This window comes from Terrapene carolina, unplaced genomic scaffold, assembly GCF_002925995.2.
Source record: "Terrapene carolina triunguis isolate 2854851 unplaced genomic scaffold, T_m_triunguis-2.0 Scaffold111, whole genome shotgun sequence".
Lineage (NCBI taxonomy): Eukaryota > Metazoa > Chordata > Testudines > Emydidae > Terrapene > Terrapene triunguis.
In genome coordinates this window covers 25,261,438-25,280,761 of record NW_020664462.1, presented here as the reverse complement: position 1 = coordinate 25,280,761, position 19,324 = coordinate 25,261,438, and the positions used below count along the sequence as shown (strand labels likewise).

Here is a 19,324-nt window from a genome sequence, read left to right as displayed (position 1 = left end):
TTCAAATCTACACATAAAGTCTTCTCTTTGTAAATGATTAATTGAGAAAAACATATTTAAAAGTGTTGCCACAATACTAAAATTTAGTTTACAGGTAAAATGTATCTTCTAAAGGAAATTTGTATGTTAGGATTTGTCAGTTTAATTTCATCCCCCAAACCATAACACATATGCACATAATTTATGTTACTACAAAAATACACACCAAGAATAAAGGAAAACCTCCATGGTGAAAAATTTTAATGTCTTGCAACACAAACCATGCATGTGGAACACAGCACAAAAACATATTAACACCTGTACAAACAGGGTACCGCAAAGAAAAGTATAATTATAATAATTCTTTGAAGCCATCAAACAAACCTGGCAACAGCTCTTAGTACAAATTGCAAAGAACTCTGTCCTTGTTTGTGATGAGATGTATGACAAGCATTGACCTTTTAAACCAAAAAGCGGTCAAGGCTGCAACAACAACCAAGGCTGAATTATACAAATAAATGTATGTTCAAGTCTTCAACAATACATTTAAGTGATGATAATAGCTATCCCACTCAGCATCGTTAAACTGAATACAGGATACTCATCTTGTAAAATGAAAACTCAACATGAAGGTGTGATGTGTATGAAATTAAACAGCTCTATTCTTAAATAGACACTACTTTAATACCTGGCTTGGGAAAGTTACACATTTCTATAACTTCACTTACGGTATTAAAATAGTAAAACTAAGATATTTTTCATGGAATGCGTTGACATCATTAATCTCTCTGGGCCATATTGTATCCTTCACTACCAGCAACAGCGGGAGGGAGGTTCTAGTGAACCCCAGCCTGGGGAGAGTGTAGAAGGCAGGCATACTGCCCCTGAGCAGCATTCTCCCCCTGTATTGCCGAAGTCTGTCCATGGAGTTCAGGATACAATATCCCATCACCAAACCCATGGGTCTTTTGGTAAGTTAATGCAGACTTATTCAGTTTCCCTCTCTGCAGGTTGGAATCCACACCCTTTAGGGCAGCATTAAATACCATGATAGTGCATCTTCTACAGGAACCACACAATCACAGAACTAGAGAGGGAAAGTTTGTGTATGTGCATGCATATGAGAGAGAGAGAGAGAGAGAGAGAGAGAAAATATGAGGGGAATCCTGGATCCAAGGCCTCTGAAGATTTTGGGGAATCCACTAGTTTAGGAGATGGAACTCACAGTACCACCTACTGTCCAGGGTGAAAGAATTCAGAGAAACTTTGAGTTAAAACTTGCAGAATTTCCTTGCACCTATATAAAAACTAATAGAGCTAATAGTTCTTTATTATTTTCTCAATTAAAAAAGTCACCATTAATTATTTGAATAAATTTGCTTAACTTTTCTAGAACAGGCTTCATAGTTTAACCCAAAAGTTGCAGCAAGTTCATGGCCAGTTTGTAGACTTAAGGCACTAAAAACTTTTGATGTACCTATGTTCAGTAGAATTAGAAATAGATAAGATTGCATGACCTTGCCTGTTTTATGTAAAGATGTGCTTGACACAGATGAAATGTAATCCATTAACAGTGGGTATCAAAATGTACAATTATATAAAACATTCTATGGATCTAGAGATGTCCTTGAGGAGTATTTTTACCTCCATCTTTTTGTTTACATTGCTACGGGAAACAGAAGATATAGCAATATTCCCTGTAAGTAATTGCCAGCAGGGGTGTTATTCAAACACCATGTAATAAGAAAATTCCATCTCTTTGTATACCTTCTCTATGGAGTACATACAGAAAACTGAAAAGCATTAGAGTGGTGTGGGATTAAGATTCCAATTTTATGTATCACCGCAGATGGAAAAATAATAGTCACTATGACAGAAACCAACCACCATACTTTCAGAAATTTGAAATTCTATCCTTTCTATTTGTATGAATTCCATTCTATAAGCTATAAATATATTGAAATACAAAATGCAATAATTGCATTTTTTAAATCTGCCACCTTCATTTCATGTGGGGTAAATTAGAATTGCATAATTTAGCATAATTTGAACTAGAAATAAATACTTTTCAAATATAAGATTTTTAAGATGGAGCCTAAATCTTTACAAGGAAGATATGATATTGTATTAATTCCCTTAATGGTTGACAAAGAGAATTACATACAGAATGAAGGGAAGGAGTCTGTGGGCAGGACCACCTACATGGCTATGGTTCTACCTCTGGATTTTGGGGAAAGAAAAAACATTGTTTGGCTTTTAATGTATATAGTTGTTAGTTCTTTTACATTTTGATCAGGGCTCTTACATGTTGGGATAAAAATTCTTACACAAGATCTTATATCATAGGCCAATTTTAAGATCAGTTTTAAAACTCTGAATATTTAAATTCTCATTCTCCTTTAAGTGATGAACCTGTTTCTGCATAATTTACAGCGACCTGTCCTATCTGCTTATCTTCCAAGTTTTTGCTTCAACATTGGCTGTCGTGTTTTCCCAGTCAGAAATAGTGTTAAGGTGCAGTTGGCAACTGCAGATAGTCCTAAAAACCAGACCTTTCTTGTTTTGTATTGTTGGGTAAATTGTTCAAATTATTCTAGGTCTTATCTTCTAGGAATGAGCTATTAAGTCCCTATGATTTCGTATAAGATGTAAGAATTGCTTGTAGGGATAAGAGGATAGCAAAAAGTGACAGAAAGGATAAGGTTTCCATTGTGTCTGCTTTAGAAACAGGGAAAAGGCCTGTGTTGGAATAAAGCAACAGAGAAGAGAGTATAGTCCCTGATTTTGTAGTGAGAACTTCCAAAGACCTGTTATACCAATCTATACTTCATTAGGTTGTTAAATGTTTTTCAGCATTTACCTTATGGAAACTATGCAGTGATTTGTCTGTTGCAAAATTCAGTGTACAATTAAAATCCCATACCCAGAACAGTGGTGATATATTTAGTTTTGACCAAATTAACTGTTGCTTTAAAAAATAAAGGATCTTTATTTGGTGCATAAATATTTAGGACTAAATTCTGTCTAACTGCAATCTCTCATGATACCAATATTCTGCAGACTGAATAATCCAATTAGATTATGAGTGACTGGAAGGGAATGTTTTTGTGAATGGAAAATGCAATGCTCTTTTTTTTAGCATCAGTTTTTGTGTGAAGAGGAGTTTTTAATGCTTTTTGGATGGTAGGTGTGTTTCTTGGAGCAGGGCTGGGAAGCAGTGCACTGTTTTCAATTGATTCAATATCCTTTTTTCTTTTAATTGGGTGGTTCAATCCCCTGACATTTAAGGCTATGTTTTTGCTGTGTTTTTGTTATTGAAGGTGGGGATCAGTTAATTAAGATGTGACTAGACAAAAATACATTAAATACAAGATATAGAAGAAATTATAGCCCAAATCCCACAACCCCAGCATTGGTTCAAAGAAAGATGAGTCTAAGCAGACCTAATACTCACAACATGGAAAAGAACAAAAAAAAAAAAAAAAACCCCAGTCACACGACGCTGGCACTGAACTGAAATATCAATACAAAATGACTCCAGCTTTTGAGGGAAAATATAACCTAGCACCATCAAATATCTTAAATTTTAACTGATATAGAATGATGCCACACCAGACTCAGAATGTAGACTGGTTCCTCTGCATGTCCACTGCTATTTATTTACAAATATAAATTACACCTTTATTACACCAAATACTGGCTTGATTTTTTGCCAACAGGGTAACAATGGCTTGTTCATATCCCTGTGTTACTTTTCCACTTTAGCTGTGTAGTGTCACGTACATGTTGTGTACCTAATGCAATTGTGAATCTCCTGGTAATTCTCTCTCTCTCTCTCTCTCTCATTCTCTCTCTCAAACACAAATAAATGGTTAGGGACAGAAAAAAAAAAAAAAAAAAGGCAGGCCATTAGAAATTTTACTGTTTTAAATCCCTTCAACAAAATATGAGCTGATAGAAAAATTACTTTGGACTTTAGTGGACTCTGGATGTAAAAAAAAAAAAAGAAAAGAAAAAAGAAAGCTTAATCATTGTTAATGAAGTGAGAATAGTTGAAAAAAATCAATACATCATTCAAATGACCTTGAGCAAATTTTTATAATTGCACCTTGCTATTTTAATATACATCCTCATCTCATCTTTCACACACTAGCATTTTCAGTATTTTAAAAAACATTTTAATGTGAATTTAGTGTCCATGAAAGGGGCTGGACTGACAGCCTTAGAGAGTCAAGTCCTTTGTTATAAACATAACAGGTACTGGTTGGGCACTTCCCAGCTATAGAGCAGTAAATATGACCTGATGGGAACTTTCAATGAAAGGGATAGTTCAGACTCCATACCCAGGCACCCGGGGGGGGGGGGGGGCAAGTGGGGCAATTTGCCCCAGACCCCGGGCCCCACAGGGGCCCCCACGAGAGTTTTTTGGGCCCCCTGGAGCGGGGTCCTTCACTCGCTCCGGGGGCCCCGGAAAACTCTCGTGGGGCCCGGGCCTCCGGAGCTTCTTCCGCTCCGGGTCTTCGGCTGCAATTTGGTGGCGGGGGGTCCCTCCGCTCCGCGACCCGCCGCCGAAGTGCCCCAAAGACCCGCGGCGGGGGGGTCCTTCTGCCCCGGGACCCGCCACCGAAGACCCCAGACCCCCGGAATCCTCTGGGCGGCCCTGCTTTGCCAAGGGTATAATTCTGTGCCAATTTGATGCAGCTTTTTGTAATAGGGACACTTTTCCACTAAGCTCTGGCTGAGATTAAACTCATTTGACATAGGTAACTGAATTGTAGTATCTTTGGTTACTATCAACCCAGGACAGATTGGAATAGATGTCAGAGGGCTTGACGCCTTTGTCTACACTTAATGGAGGATCGATGCTGCGGCGATCACTCTCCCATCAACTCCTGTTCTCCACCTGATCGAGAAGAGTAAGGGGAGTCGACGGGAGAGCGTCTCCCATCGACGTCGCATAGTGTGGACCCCGCAGTAAGTAGATCTAAGCTACGTTGATTTGAGTTATGCTATTCGCATAACTCAAACTGCGTAGCTTAGATTGACTTTTTCCTTTAGTGTAGACAAGGCCTGTCATACTAGCCATCAAGCCCTTTGAATATCCTAATAGCCACAGGAGTTCTATCAGTACACACTGCACACACTCCAAAACACATTTTCATTTACTATTTTAAAGTAACCAGCAGTCCCATATCATATCATCACTTTGCTCCCTATCCTCCAGTCTCCCATCATCATGTTAATGAAAAATGCAAACTACTTATCACTTTATAGTGCACATGACTCTGCAGATGATAAGATTGGTTTTTTCCTCTTTCTATCCAAATCAGGGCAAAGTTTACTTCAATCATATGGCTAAGGCACTTTTCTGGATTTAAAGCCTTTTGTCCATGGAAGCCCCATTTGTGTCACAAACCAGCTCCCTCAGGCAAAAACATTTTTTTTTAACAATAGCCCTTGCACAGGTGCACTTTTCACTACTATAGTTTATAGTTAACAGCTTACAGACACGAAGACTGAAAAGGAGTTTGACAAATGCATCTAAGTCTCCTCCTCTATATGTATAGTAAACTACTTGCACATTTTTGAAGTCATTGGTATTTAATAACACATCTGGATGCATTTTGAGAGGGTGCCCTTACAAACTCCATAATCTTAGACTAATATGTTGAAGATATACACACTGCTTAAGAGAGGAGTTTATGGTTCCTGACACTAAAATGATTGTAAACTACAGAAATGGATGAGATCACTGTTTTATCCTTTCCAAGCACTGTGATCTTAGAAGGCTGAAGTACACAAAACGAAAAAATAATTCCAAGTTACTCTGGACCAATTTTTTTAAAAGTACAGATATAATAAAAATCATGCAGCTAGTTACAGCTTTTACAACAGAGCAGCTCCAACAAAAGTAACAATAAGCTTCAGAATTAAAATTAATACATTAAGCAGAATTACAGTCACTTTGAGCTCATTTGCATGATCAGTAGAATAGGGAGTAAATGGAGAGATCCCAATTGTTTGAAAGAGAAAAAAAGGAAAGGTCAATGTTCTGACCCACAATTTAGGAAATTATTCCATTCCTAAGGTAATCAGCCTGTCATCCAAATAATTCCCTACTCACTCATTACTGGAAACTATAATACAAGCCAAGTTGTCTGTCTAAAGTTGCTATGGCATTTAGATATACAACAATTTGGCCCATGACCTTCAGTAGTTAAGTTCCCAAGTCTTCAAGAGTGCAAGTTTTTCTCATAAAACACTTTTCCCAAGAACTCTGCTCGATCTCTCATTCTGAGACTAAGAAACAGTGGATATTCATTATGGACAAATACTCCCCATTTCCAACCTTCTATCTCCCAAAAATCTTACAGTACAACAGAAATGGGGTATCAGATTATCTTCACCACTTCATATTAAAAACATCTGGTAATGAAAAAAATAAAACGTGCATTTTATTTATTCTCTTTTTCCAACGTGGGAAAGAAAAGCCTATACAGTATTCTCAGCAGTTTTAGGTCATTTAAGGACACATTTACCTTTGTTCCTTTCCATGCTGCATGTTAAAATTTCAAATGGATGCATTAAAGAAGGACGAGGGCACAAAGGTTAAACTGTGTAGTTCTATATTCACCATTACAGACAAATAGAGATGATGTGCACATCTATGATTTTACCTATGTTATCCCAAATAACTATCATACTCAGTGAAATTTATCTCTGGGTGTTTCCACATCAGCCTAGTGTACATTATAATACTACTAAATAGGTTTGGCAGAATTCAATTTTCATTTTTTTACAATTTCAACAAATAATATTGATGTTTATTTTTATCTACTTAAATATAGATAATTGAGCAAAAATATGGATTTTAAGCATTTTTTCTATTCTCTCTCTTTTCTTCTATTTTCTATTCCCCCTCCCCCATTTTTATCTATTTAAATGTTCCCAGTTGCAGGAAATTATGGGAGGGGCAGTCAGACCATAATTATTTAATGACAGTAGATGTTAAGATTCAAAAAGTTAAAGTTTTATATCCATTAAAACACAAACTGTCAACAGCAAATGTCAAAATATAAAAAGTAAACAGCCTTAGTAATTAAACTCTAATAAGTTCTCAAGGAACACTTTTCTTACTTTGCCTATCTGTAAATGTCTATCATCATCAATGGAATTTTTTTATCAATGTGTGTGCGTATGGTGAAATTGATGTTTATCAACATTTACCTTCTAATATTCTAATCTTTCCAGGCCTAACAACAAGAATACAACCCAATGTACAAGATTTTTTGAATTGTGACGTATTCTATTGGCTTCAAGATACAGTTGTTCTTTCCCGGAATAGGTTGGCAGCAAGCTCATATTCTTTATTGTGACTTTTTTAACAAAAAATAAACTAGATAAAAATATTTGCCACAGATATTTAAAGAATCCTAATTTAAGAACCATATCTGATTCAAACACAAATTGACTGATTCAGTTATGGTAAACAAGGAAAGCATGTAGATTTACATAATTGTATCCCCTTGCTACATCAGCATGAACAATATTTAAAAGATCAATTGGGATATGTACCTCTTCTTTTTAGTGGGAAAATACATGTAATTTTTTTCTTAAGAAAAAAATTAATCTCAACCCGTGATAATGCCTCACAAGGACCTCAATATTTTTAGGCATTAATTTGATATATACACAGTCTTTCCGTCCAGTCCAGCTTGTATTTCATGAATATATCCATATTGCGATGGAATCTCTCTAGTTTGAGAAGTGAAAAATTACCTATTTATAGAAAACGTCCAGACAACTCCCACTCCTTTAGGTACCAACTGAACTATAAATTAGTCCACAGTGATGAGAGACTGAGCTATGTTTTGTCACAGAGCAAATGATACCATTTACACAATGGACAGATGGCTGAGTATGATATAAAATGAAATTAGCAACAATGGACCACAGATGGAGATAAGAGAAAGGTCAGGAGTTAAAAGGTCAGAGGAGCTTGGATCTACATTGCTTTGTTGCATGCAGGATTAAGGACCACAGCTGAAATGGCTGTACTTAATGTACACTTGGGGAGGGGAGGCATTGTCCAGTATATGGAGCATCTAAACACTCACCCATGGTTGTTCAAAACTATAGGTACGTCTGCGGTCTTCCACATCTTCATCTTGCTTTGCTTGCTGAAATTCTTGCCTCAGACGCTGTATCCGGTCATGATTGCTAGGAGTTGATCGGATGCTAAAAGAAAGAGGAGGTAAAGGATGAACAAACTTTAGAACCATAATCTGTGAAATTTGGTTATTAGGAAAATGGCAGCTTCTTGTGAAGTGACAGTATTTTAGAAGTAATGAAAGAATTTTAAAACAAGTTGCAGGCATTAAATAAAATGTTCTTCAGTTTGCTCTTATTATTAATACTGTTTGCAGCTTTAAAAGAAATTTCAAACAGAATGAGAATAGTGAGGCTATTTTAAAATGCAATTTCTAAACTCATCAAAGCAAATTGGCACTTCTACAGTTAATGTTACCATAGGGATTATAAAGTACAAAGAATATATGCATTAGCATCAGACAAACTTTTAGATTAAAAATTAGGAACATATAGAAAAACTGACCGCTAATATTTAATAAACATGGGAGATACTCATTCATCATTTAATCTATGGCACTGATGTCAGATCTTTAGTTCCATCAAATTAATTTAGGATGTTTGGAAATCCTGTCTATAAACAATTTGATTATTTTCTTCCAATCAATAAGAACCTGTCATCCCTTAGTTCTGTTTCTAACAAGTCTTTTAAACTGATATTTTGATATCATTAAAAGGCTAATGGAAATGTAAAATTAAATCTATTTGACAGTACAATATTCAAGAACACAACTGGGCCAGAGGCTCACAAGAACACATTCAGGTTACAGGCTTGTTGACATCCTGTGACATTCCAGTATTCTGTGGAAGATTGAATAACATTATAGTTTTTTTTATGTACAGTCATACGCAGACTTGAACTATTTAAAACCATAAATTTACCATAATGGCAGTAACAGGTAATCCCCTCTCCATAGTACATTTTAAACTTGATTTATGTGAAACCATCATGAAATATGCACAGGAATGGCTAGTTTCATAAGGCAGATAGAAAAGTGGATATTCATTAATCTCATTGCCATTTTTCCAGTTTCTCCGGTCTGCCCCCCTTGTCCCCCTAACTTCTGGCATACTTCAGAGTTTTTGATGGGGGAATTGTAGGATGCCTGACAGACAAATCTTTTATATTAAAGGCTAACCAGAAGCAATTCTTTCTCCATTTTAATCTCTTATTCTGGGGCTCTTAAACCCTGCATTTATTGCCTTCTGTTAAAAGTGCTGATGAAAAAATGTTCAGGTATTATTACATTGTTTCAAATGAGAAAGCTAAAGAGAAACAGTGGAGAATAATTCCATAGATTTGTAGATTTAGACACTGTACATAGAAAAAGCATAATGCATGCAAATCCCAGATCATCCCCTCCCTTAGGAAAAAAATCAGAGGGGGAAGAAATTCTGAAGTCTCACTTACGGAGTTTTCCCCACTCTATCCCCTCTGGTGGGAGGGACTTGAAGACTATAGATTTCTCAGGTCATGTCACCCCCTAATCCTGTTGGAGCTGTACAGCTCTTGTCTAGGTTAATCTGTAGTGATACCATGCACTTTGACTTTTGTAATTGGCACAGTTCAATACAAGTACAAACATTTTTTTGGTATAGTTTACTGATTTTCAAAACTAGAGATTGTTACTATAACAAACAAGCAATATAGTAGTAGAGTATGTATAAAATGTAATGCAAATTACATGCAGACTTGCTGACATGTTTTTAATTTTTAGGCTTTAAGAGGTAAGAATATTTTTTTTGTTGGCAATACCATTTAGTGTGGTAAAAAGAGATTAGCAAATAGCTCTAGTTAGGCCACTTGATGTACTTAAAATGATCAATGAATATGAGGGGGCTAATCAGTCAGGGGATGTGGTTCATTTCGAACTCAGAAGAGATAACAGCGTAAAAGAGCCACTGAATGAGCTGAAGGGATTAGCCTGTTGGAGACACAGCAGGAAAGAGGGCATGACAATAAAGAGCTGCCTCTGTTTAACGGTAAGAAAAAGTACTGCAGTAAGGCAGCTTGTGCTAAAATGTTGAGACAATAAGCCAAAATAGAGTCCACAGATTAAATGGAATTGATGCATTCTTATTGACCACAAAATGGGTGAAGGGGTTATTGTAGAAAACATATTGTAAAAGACTTTTGCTCATTCTATGGATGCTGTTAAAAATAGTTCCATCAACAGTTGAATATTACACAAAATAATCAATAAAGATATTGTAAGGCATAATGGGCAAGCCTCCTCCGGAACTGTATGCTCAGCAGGTTGGTTGTCTTTTCACTGGAATGAGCTGGAGCAACGGAGGACGACCCCAGGATTTATGAATAACTTCTCCAAAAACTCTAAAAAGGATGAATTTATTCAGAATTGCACAAAGAAAATGTCAAGCTGACTTAAGGGAAGCATTCAAGTTACTAATGGGTTTGACACAGACAGACAAGAAAAACCTTCATATTTTACCCCCTAACTGAAAAAGTGAGGGACAAAATCTAAAATTAGAAAATGGAGAGCGGTGGGGAATGGAGCTATAGGGCTATTTCACTGAAAAATAGATCATTAAAAAACAAAATCACTTCAGTCTCCCAGCACAATTGCCACCCAAAATTCCTTGTGCTCAAAAAGTCACAAAGATATAGAATAAGTGAGATCAAGTGACCATATGTTATTAAAAAAAACTTTAAAAATATTAAGAGAGAAGGTGGGGAGTTGGAGGGATGTTAGGATAAAATAGGGAGATGGCCTTAAGAAACCTTTAAGGGAGGACAGATTATTTGGGGGAGGGGGAGGTTGAAGAGGAGCACATGTTGCCTCTCTTTTATTTTATTAATTGTTTTCATTCTCAGCCCTGCACTATGCCCCTTTCTTGAATCACTCCAGTGATCTCCTTCCCCGTCATATCAGGTTTAAACTTCTCATTCTTGTCTTCAAGGCCCTGCACAACTGTACCCTGGCCTGCCACCTGAGATCTTGTTTCTTTCCACCTTTCCCCTCTCGTTCCTAATTCCACCACCAGCTCCTTTGTTTCCTTCACCCACTCCCATCTTTGCATGCTTCTATGCATAAAATGACCAGTAGGCCATTAGAACACCCTATCCTCAACAAAAGCCTTCTTGAAAATTCATTCATTTCTTCCACAAGGAAGTGAAAAAACAAGAAGGAAATTAAATACATGAAACGAAAACATAAAACCACGCACACAAAACAACTGTTCTAAGATTACTTCTCTCCTGCATCTCCCAGTGTGTGTTGGCTAATCTATGGCTGCCTTTTAGACCTCAAGCTCCTTGGGGCAAGGACTGTCTTTATGTTAGTCTTGTAGAGCACTTAATGAATAATAAATAACCTAGCAAGTTCTCAGTCTATGACAATACCAGTTTTGACTTGGTAAGTATGTCACTTGGATGCAGGACTTTAGCCACAGAAAGTGCACTAGGAGAGAGGCTTTGTTCCAGGCTGCTTAAAATTCTCCACTGCTGGAGGGGACTTGTACAGAACCAGTACTGGTTGGGGATGGGTAATAGCCAGGCTTACTTATAAGCACTATATTACATTTTTGTTTGTGTTTTGCATTCACGTGAACCCAAAATTTAAAAGCCAACTCAATCCAAACTGTCCAGAATTATCTATGGGGCGGAAGGAGTTTAACTTGAAACTTAGCCTTGGTTTATTTTAAATTTGGTATAAATGAAGCTGGACTGAGTTTCAGCTTTGTATATAGTAAACCAGCTATTGCCTAGTTTGTGCTTTTGTTACAAACCTTTAACTCAGCTGCAATTTACTTCAAGGGAGGGTGCCCGCAACTTCGCCGAAGACAATCAGCACCTCCCAGGATCAGGTACTTGTGAGAACCCAGTTTTTTGTGAAGACAAATTACATTTCCTCTTGCTCCAATTACTAACAGTTCTTGAACAAAATCAAGAGGAAAGTTTTCGGGGCCAAACTCAGCCCTGGTGTAAGCCAGCACAATTCCATTTGCTGCAATGGAGTTGGGCCTATTTACACCAGTTCTGCATGTGGACCTTAGTTATCTTCTGCCTACAGATGGTACATTTATCAGATGGCTATTTCACGAATGCTACTTAAAACAGTCACCCGCGTGGGCAAAAAAAAGCAACTGTAAGGAAAGCTCATAGACCAGACCTGTCACATATTTTCAGTAACAAGCAGCCACAGCAATGACCATAGGAGTCTCAGATCATTAAGCAATGTCTCACCGTGATGTCATGCATTGATGTACAGAGTTGTAATCCTTTCAAAACAGACAGATTGTCAGCGTGATAAAGTGGATATAAACAAGCTTCTGAACAGGGATGACTAAAGCTTTGGAAAAATTCATTGGCCTGAAAAAGGAGGAAAAAGGGTCCTAACACCACCACCACCGGGCAGTACCAACCCGGCTAGAATAACCAAAAGGTTAGTAAATGAACAATGTTTCCTACACCTTGACATTTTTTAACATGGATTGGAGCTGCCTGGTATTCCATGATCTAGCTAGCTGCTTAGATCTCTTGATTGCAGTTATAAAACACAAATGTAATAACTGGGTTCTCAATTACGGCAAGCTAGTCAGCGAACATTGCCTACTTGTTGTACTAATTACATTTCCTTAAGTTTAGACAGAATATTCACATCATTTAAACTTTCTTATGTTACTTTAAAAATCAAGAGTTGGATATCCTTCTATCCACAGGTAGAAGCAAGTAGAAAATGTGTTCCCAGGAATTTTAAAAGGTTGCCTCATTGGTTATTAATGATGTTATCACTCTTGGGGCAATGCATTAGCCTGCAGAATATATGCTTGCCAAAGTTCAGAACTAGCTGAGTGTGTATTAAATTGGACCTGTCTTCATTGCTAGGGCAGGATAAAATAGAGGAAGAGTGCTAGGGCAGTGTTAATCCACTATAAAAGCTTCCGCTAAATTTAATGGAATTAGAATACCTTTTCCCCCGCCGTGCTCATTCAAAGCAGATGGGCTTGTCTCAAATCACTCAAACAGGTGACTAAACAGCAACTGTCATGTTGTTGCAAAAAAAGATGTGGACATATGGTAAAATGGCATGAAAAATATCCCTGGATTTAACTTTAAGGTTAATGCTACACTAGACCATGCAGTCCACTACTCTACAAGTTCTAAGTGAGTTTATAAACAGCTAGTGACATGGATGGATGTATCCAGACCCAATATGGTTAATACTTGGTGGTAAGCTAGATAGTTAATAATCCTTCTGTCTTCCATCAATCTAGCTGGAACACCCTAAGCATGCCTGTGTTACCAGTTTGGTCAGCCCTTCTTCTGTCTAGCTGTCGGTGCTGTAGGCATCCAGAATGCATAGTCCCACATGCTACTGGTGCCATTTTGTGTGCGTGTTCTCCACACTCTCACTTTCAGAGGCATTATGAAATATAGGCACAGATTTTCCCAGAGTGCACTTACATGGCTAGGCAGCATAGTTCTGGATGTGCAAATGGGGCTAACATAGGGTTGCATTGTATAAAGGAGTAACTGTGTGGTCACAGCTCAACAGTGTGTGTTATAATAGGGTCAGATGAGTATGTCACAAACTGGTTTAAATACCAACAGTTGTAAAGGTACTATGGAAGGGAACTTAGAAAGGTGGGTCTTTTATTGCTCCTGTTTTCCTCAAGTTCCAAAGAATTTATGAGAAATGGGGCAAGGCGGAAGGTGTTTAAAGAAGAAAATGTATCAATTACTAAAATGCAAATAAAAATAGCTTCTCTGCACAAGCTTCATTAACTTTTATCAGCTAGTATCTTGGGGTTTTACACTCAAACCACAGGTCATAAATTCACAGTAAATCCCCCATATGTTCAGCAAACACCTGAATTCAATTTCTCTTGTAGCTGTAGAGACTGAATGTGTTGCTCAAATTAATTATGTATGCAAAGTTAGTTTCTAACAGGGACAGCTTCTTGCATGTTGAAGGGTATACACCTCCCAACTAAATTTTCTTTTACAGATCTTTTTCAATCTTAGCTTATTTCTATCATGTACAGAGTTACAAAAGCCCCTTTCTGCCATTTCATCTTTGCAAAGTGAATACAGAGAATGATATCTCCTTTAATGATTGTACTTTTTAAAATGTAGCTAAACTCAGGGAGCAGCTTAATATGACAAGCAAGATCTCTTTGCATTTTACCCCGGTATATATATATATATATATATATATATATACACACACACACACACACACACACACACAATGGTATATTAATTCCCACCAAAACAAGGCTATAGAAACTAGGATATATGTCAGTGTGTATGTGTGAAATCAGCTACTTAGGAAGTTTGATGGCTTTTCCAGTTTTCTTTCAGTTTTAAACATCATCTCTAATATGAAAAGTATTATGAGAAAGTTATGCAAATCCCAAAAGACACAACTTCCTTCAGCTGATAAAATTCATTTCCAGATTTTGACACTGTGATTTGTTGTCCATTTCACACCAATTTCAATGTAGTAAATCATCACAAATTAAAAATACACAGCTCTATTCTCTGGGTTAAAATGTTGGTCTCCAAAGCTGTTAATATGGCACTTGCTTTTGATGTGATAATTCTAGTCCTCTGGATATTTTATGGCTGATAGGGAGGTCACTTCACTACAGCAGACTCTTCAAACTCTCAAGACTAGATTTCACTTCCAAACCCTATGTGGTCATTTTGTAGCATGGCCATCATTTTACAACCAGTGAAATCTGAGGAATGCACCCAAGACCCCTTTTATTGCGACCATCTTTCTTCCTTATTAGCCTGTCAGAGCTCACATGTGGGAGACAGAAATTCTGTTTTGCATTTCAGGGGAATTCTTTGACTAAAAAGAAGAGCGAATATTTTAGAAGCCTGCAATAAACATGTGAGATATTAAGCTACTGGGCTATTTCGAAGTCTAATCCTTACTTTAGAGCTGTGAGGTTGTACAGAAACAATCCAAGACAATTTCAAACCACAAACTACTGTAAAACCTGGTGCAGTCATGGCCATAGATAATTTTGTTTAAAATGCAAGAGTAAAAAAACCACTTGTTTATTTTTAATTTTTTAACATACTATTATGATTTACTATTTTTAAAAAACTAATAGAAAAGAGAATGTAAATCATTTGACTCGGGGAAGACCTTTTCAAAATATTAAGGAGGAGGTAGATGAACCCATAATAAGAATCAACAAATCCCTCGATGGTGTAAAATACAGGAGATCAGTGGATGAGGCATAGGAGAGATTAGTCTTCTTGACCACAGATGAAGCATAAAAAATATGCTAGAGAAGGGGTGAGAGGCAGTCTGTGATCTTCAAAATATTTTCCTACACCAACATTGAAATCAATATATTTTTGATGATGGATCTAGTCCTGCAAAGTCTTACGCAGGTAACTGCACATATGATTAATCCCCATAGAATGCTGTGTGGAAGGCCTTGTCTCCTCTAGGAGGGTTTTGCTGTTCTAGTTATACCGGTATATTTAACTGAGGAAACACTCCTAGCTGGACATAGTAATTCTAGTGTAACTATGCTTATACCACTATAGTTGATGCCGGTTGACCCACTAGTCTAACTGCGTCCACAGTAGATCTTATACTGGCATAGCTATGTAGGTAAAAAAAATCACACCATTAACTGAGGCTATGTCTTCACTACCCGCCTGAATCGGCGGGTAGAAATCGATCTCTCGGGGATCGAATTATCGCATCTCATCGGGACGCGACAATCGATCCCCGAATCAACGCTTGTACTCCACCAGCGCAGGTAGGAGTAAGCGCCATTGACGGGGGAGCCGCTGAGGTCGATTTGCCACTGTCCTCACAACGGGGTAAGTCGGCTCGGATACATCGAATTCAGCTACGCTATTTGCGTAGCTGAATTTGCGTATCTTAAATCGACCCCCCCCCCCAGTGAAGACGTAGCCTGACATAGCAATAGTAGTACAACTGTTAATGTAGACCAGGCCTAAGTGTTTGCAGGATGGGGGCCTAAATACTTACAAATAAATTATGTTCACAGAGCAAATGATTCTCATTATACAATTGATTTTAAAGTCATCAGCAAATTTCAACACAAAATTTTAGTGCATACTTTTATTTACATATCTGAACTGCACCCTTTAGTTCTCTTTCAACATCAACAAGCTTATTTTCTTTAAAAGCTCATGAGGGGTTCTACGTCATGCTTAGCGAACTGCTAGAAATTATATTAGAGAATGGAAAAGCATTTTTAGATTGATTGTTTTTTCTCTTAACCACTGAAATGATCCATAAAAAATTCTATATCTTGGTGTTGTGTGTATGAAAAACAAATAGCATTTTCTCTAGACTGTAATGCACATTTGCTTTCAGTAAAAATGAAATCTTTGTTTAAAAAAAGAAAAGTAATAAAACCACAATGTCAAGGACCATATCACTGGCTGGAAGTTGAAGCTAGACAAATTCATACTGGAAATAAGGCATACATTTTTAACAGTGAGAGTAATTGACCATTGGAACAATTTGCCAAAGGTCATTGTGGATTCTCCATCACTGGCAATTTTAAAAATCAAGATTGGATGTTTTTCTAAAAGATATGCTCTAGGAATTATTTTCAGGAAGTCCTATGACCTGTGTTATACAGGAGGTCAGACTAGATGATCATAGTGGTCCCTTTTTACCTTGGAATCTATTAATTAGTAAAGTAATATAGCAATACAAATTTAATTGAAAGACCTGAACAGTTTAAGTGATGATACAACATTGCACAGTGTTCACATGGTCATATTAGAGATGGTCCCCCACCTCCTTACCATTCTATAATCAAATTCCAGTACAATTATTTTAATTCTTTAACTGTGGGATATTTACATATAAATCCCAAACTAATATTTTCATGGTTTTTACCTTCTCCCTTTCTCACTAATGACAGATTAATTTCCATATACCAGATGGGAAACAGTCCATTTTAAAAACCTGACATGGGCCCAAGCATTTCAGAGGCCAATCCAAACTTCAGGAGCACTCAGATCCAGTTGCCATTATGGGTATTGATCCCACTCCCACTAAAATCCGGGGTGGTGTTGGCATAAACTTCAGAGGGTGCAGTATCAGAAGGGAGCCCGAGTTAAGATTCATGATCATACCTACATTTTTCTAAAGTCTGGGGACATTTGCTATCAAGGCTTTGGTTGGGACCATCTCGAAAACTTTCACCAGCTATCTCATGAAACCAGCAGTACTCCATTTGAATCAACCAGGAAAAAAAATGGAAATCAAAGGTAAGTCTGATTACCGTATTGAATTTGTGCCTAAATGCATTTCCTATGGATGTTGCTTTCTTATGAAATTAACCTCCTTGTTTTGAATACCGATTAGAAGAATAACTAATTAAGGTTAAAATATATAAATATTTGCATATGAAGACTTCTTAAAAATCTTTAAAAAGTTGGTTTATCAAAACACCTTTATTTCTGCATAAAATCACATTGGGCCTGTAACATATTTACTAAAATACTTTTTGTGACTGATATGGTAGGTTCCTGCAATATCTTTAGGAGAATTTACTGTATTCAGTTTATGTATCATTTGTGGGCCTAGAACTGTATGGACTTCCATGGGAAAGTCCATACAGGAATCAAGAACAGTGGGGGATGATTAGGTAAATTCACGCAAGTTGCAACACCTCCAGAGAATTAACATCAGAGTCTTGTAAATACAACAGGGGTGGCCAACCTGTGGCTCCGGAGCCACATGCGGCTCTTCAGAAGTGAATATGTGGCTCCTTGTATAGGCACCGACTCTGGGGCTGGAGCTACAGGCGCCAACTTTCCAATGTGCCGGGGGGTGCTCACTGCTCAACCCCTGGCTCTGCCACAGGCCCTGCCCCCACTCCACCCTTCCCGCCCCCTCCCCTGAGCCTGCAGTGCCCTTGCTCCTCCCCACTCCACCCCCATAGCCTCCTGCACGCCACAAAACATCTGATCGGGAGGTGCGGGGAGGGAGGGGGAGGCACTGATCGGTGGGGCTGCCGGTGGGTGGGGGCGCTGGGAGCAGGATGGGGGAAACTGATGTGGGGCTGTTGACGTATTACTGTGGCTCTTTGGCAATGTACATTGGTAAATTCTGGCTCCTTCTCTAGGCTCAGGTTGGCCACCCCTGATACATGAGTTCAAATTGGATTCTCCAGAGGCCAATAGACAAAGAAAGGACTTTTGGATAAATAGTAGGGCTAGCAAGCGATTAAAAAAATTAATCGCAATTAATCATGCGATTAAAAAAATTAATCGTGATTACGATTAATCACACTGTTAAATAATAATAGAATACCATTTATTAAAATATTTTTGGATTTTTCTACATTTTGAAATATATTAATTTCAATTACAATACAGAACACAGAGTACAGGGCTCATTTTATATTTATTTCTGATCACAAATATTTGTCCTGCAAAAAAAATAGTATTTTTCAATTCACCTCATATAAGTACTGTAATACAATGTCTTTATCATGAAAGTTGAATTTACAAATGTAGAATTATGTACAAAAAATAACTGCATTCAAAAATAAAACAATGTAAAACTTTAGAGCCTACAAGTCCATTCACTCCTACTTCTTGTTCAGCCTGTCACTCAGACTAACATGTTTGTTTACATTTGTGGGAGATAATGCTGCCCACTTCTGGTTTACAATGTCACCTGAAAGCGAGAACAAGCATTCGCATGGCATTGTTGTAGCCAGTGTCGCAAGATATTTACGTGCCAGATGCACTGAAGATTCATATGTCTCTTCATGCTTCAACCATCATTCCAGAGGACATGCGTCCATGCTGATGACGGGTTCTGCTCGACAACGATCCAAAGAAGTGCAGAATGACGCATGTTCACTTTCATCATCATGTTCACCAGATGCCACCAGCAGAAGGTTGATTTTCTTTTTTGGTGGTTCGGGTTCTGTAGTTTCCGCATTGTAGTGTTGCTCTTTTAAGACTTCTGAAAGCATGTTGCACACATCTCAGATTTTGGAAGGCACTTCAGATTCTTAAACCTTGGGTTGAGTGCTGCACCTACCTTTAGAAATCTCAGATTGATACCTTCTTTGCTTTGTCAAATCTGCAGTGAAAATGTTCTTAAAACGAACAACATGTGCTGGGTCATCATCCAAGACAGCTATAACATGAAATATATGGCAGAATGTGGGTAAAACAGAGTAAGAGACATACTGTTCT

General features: G+C 37.6%; 1 protein-coding gene across 1 annotated transcript in view; it reads right to left on the bottom strand.

The window, feature by feature from the left end:
• The window catches only part of PARD3 (par-3 family cell polarity regulator), a 386,953-nt gene that overhangs the window by 10,888 nt on the left and 356,741 nt on the right, over window positions 1-19,324 (bottom strand). Inside the window, exon 21 of the mRNA XM_029911630.1 lies at window positions 8,097-8,217. Coding sequence (XP_029767490.1) covers window positions 8,097-8,217 — 121 coding nt within the window. The remainder of the gene's footprint in view (window positions 1-8,096; window positions 8,218-19,324) is intronic.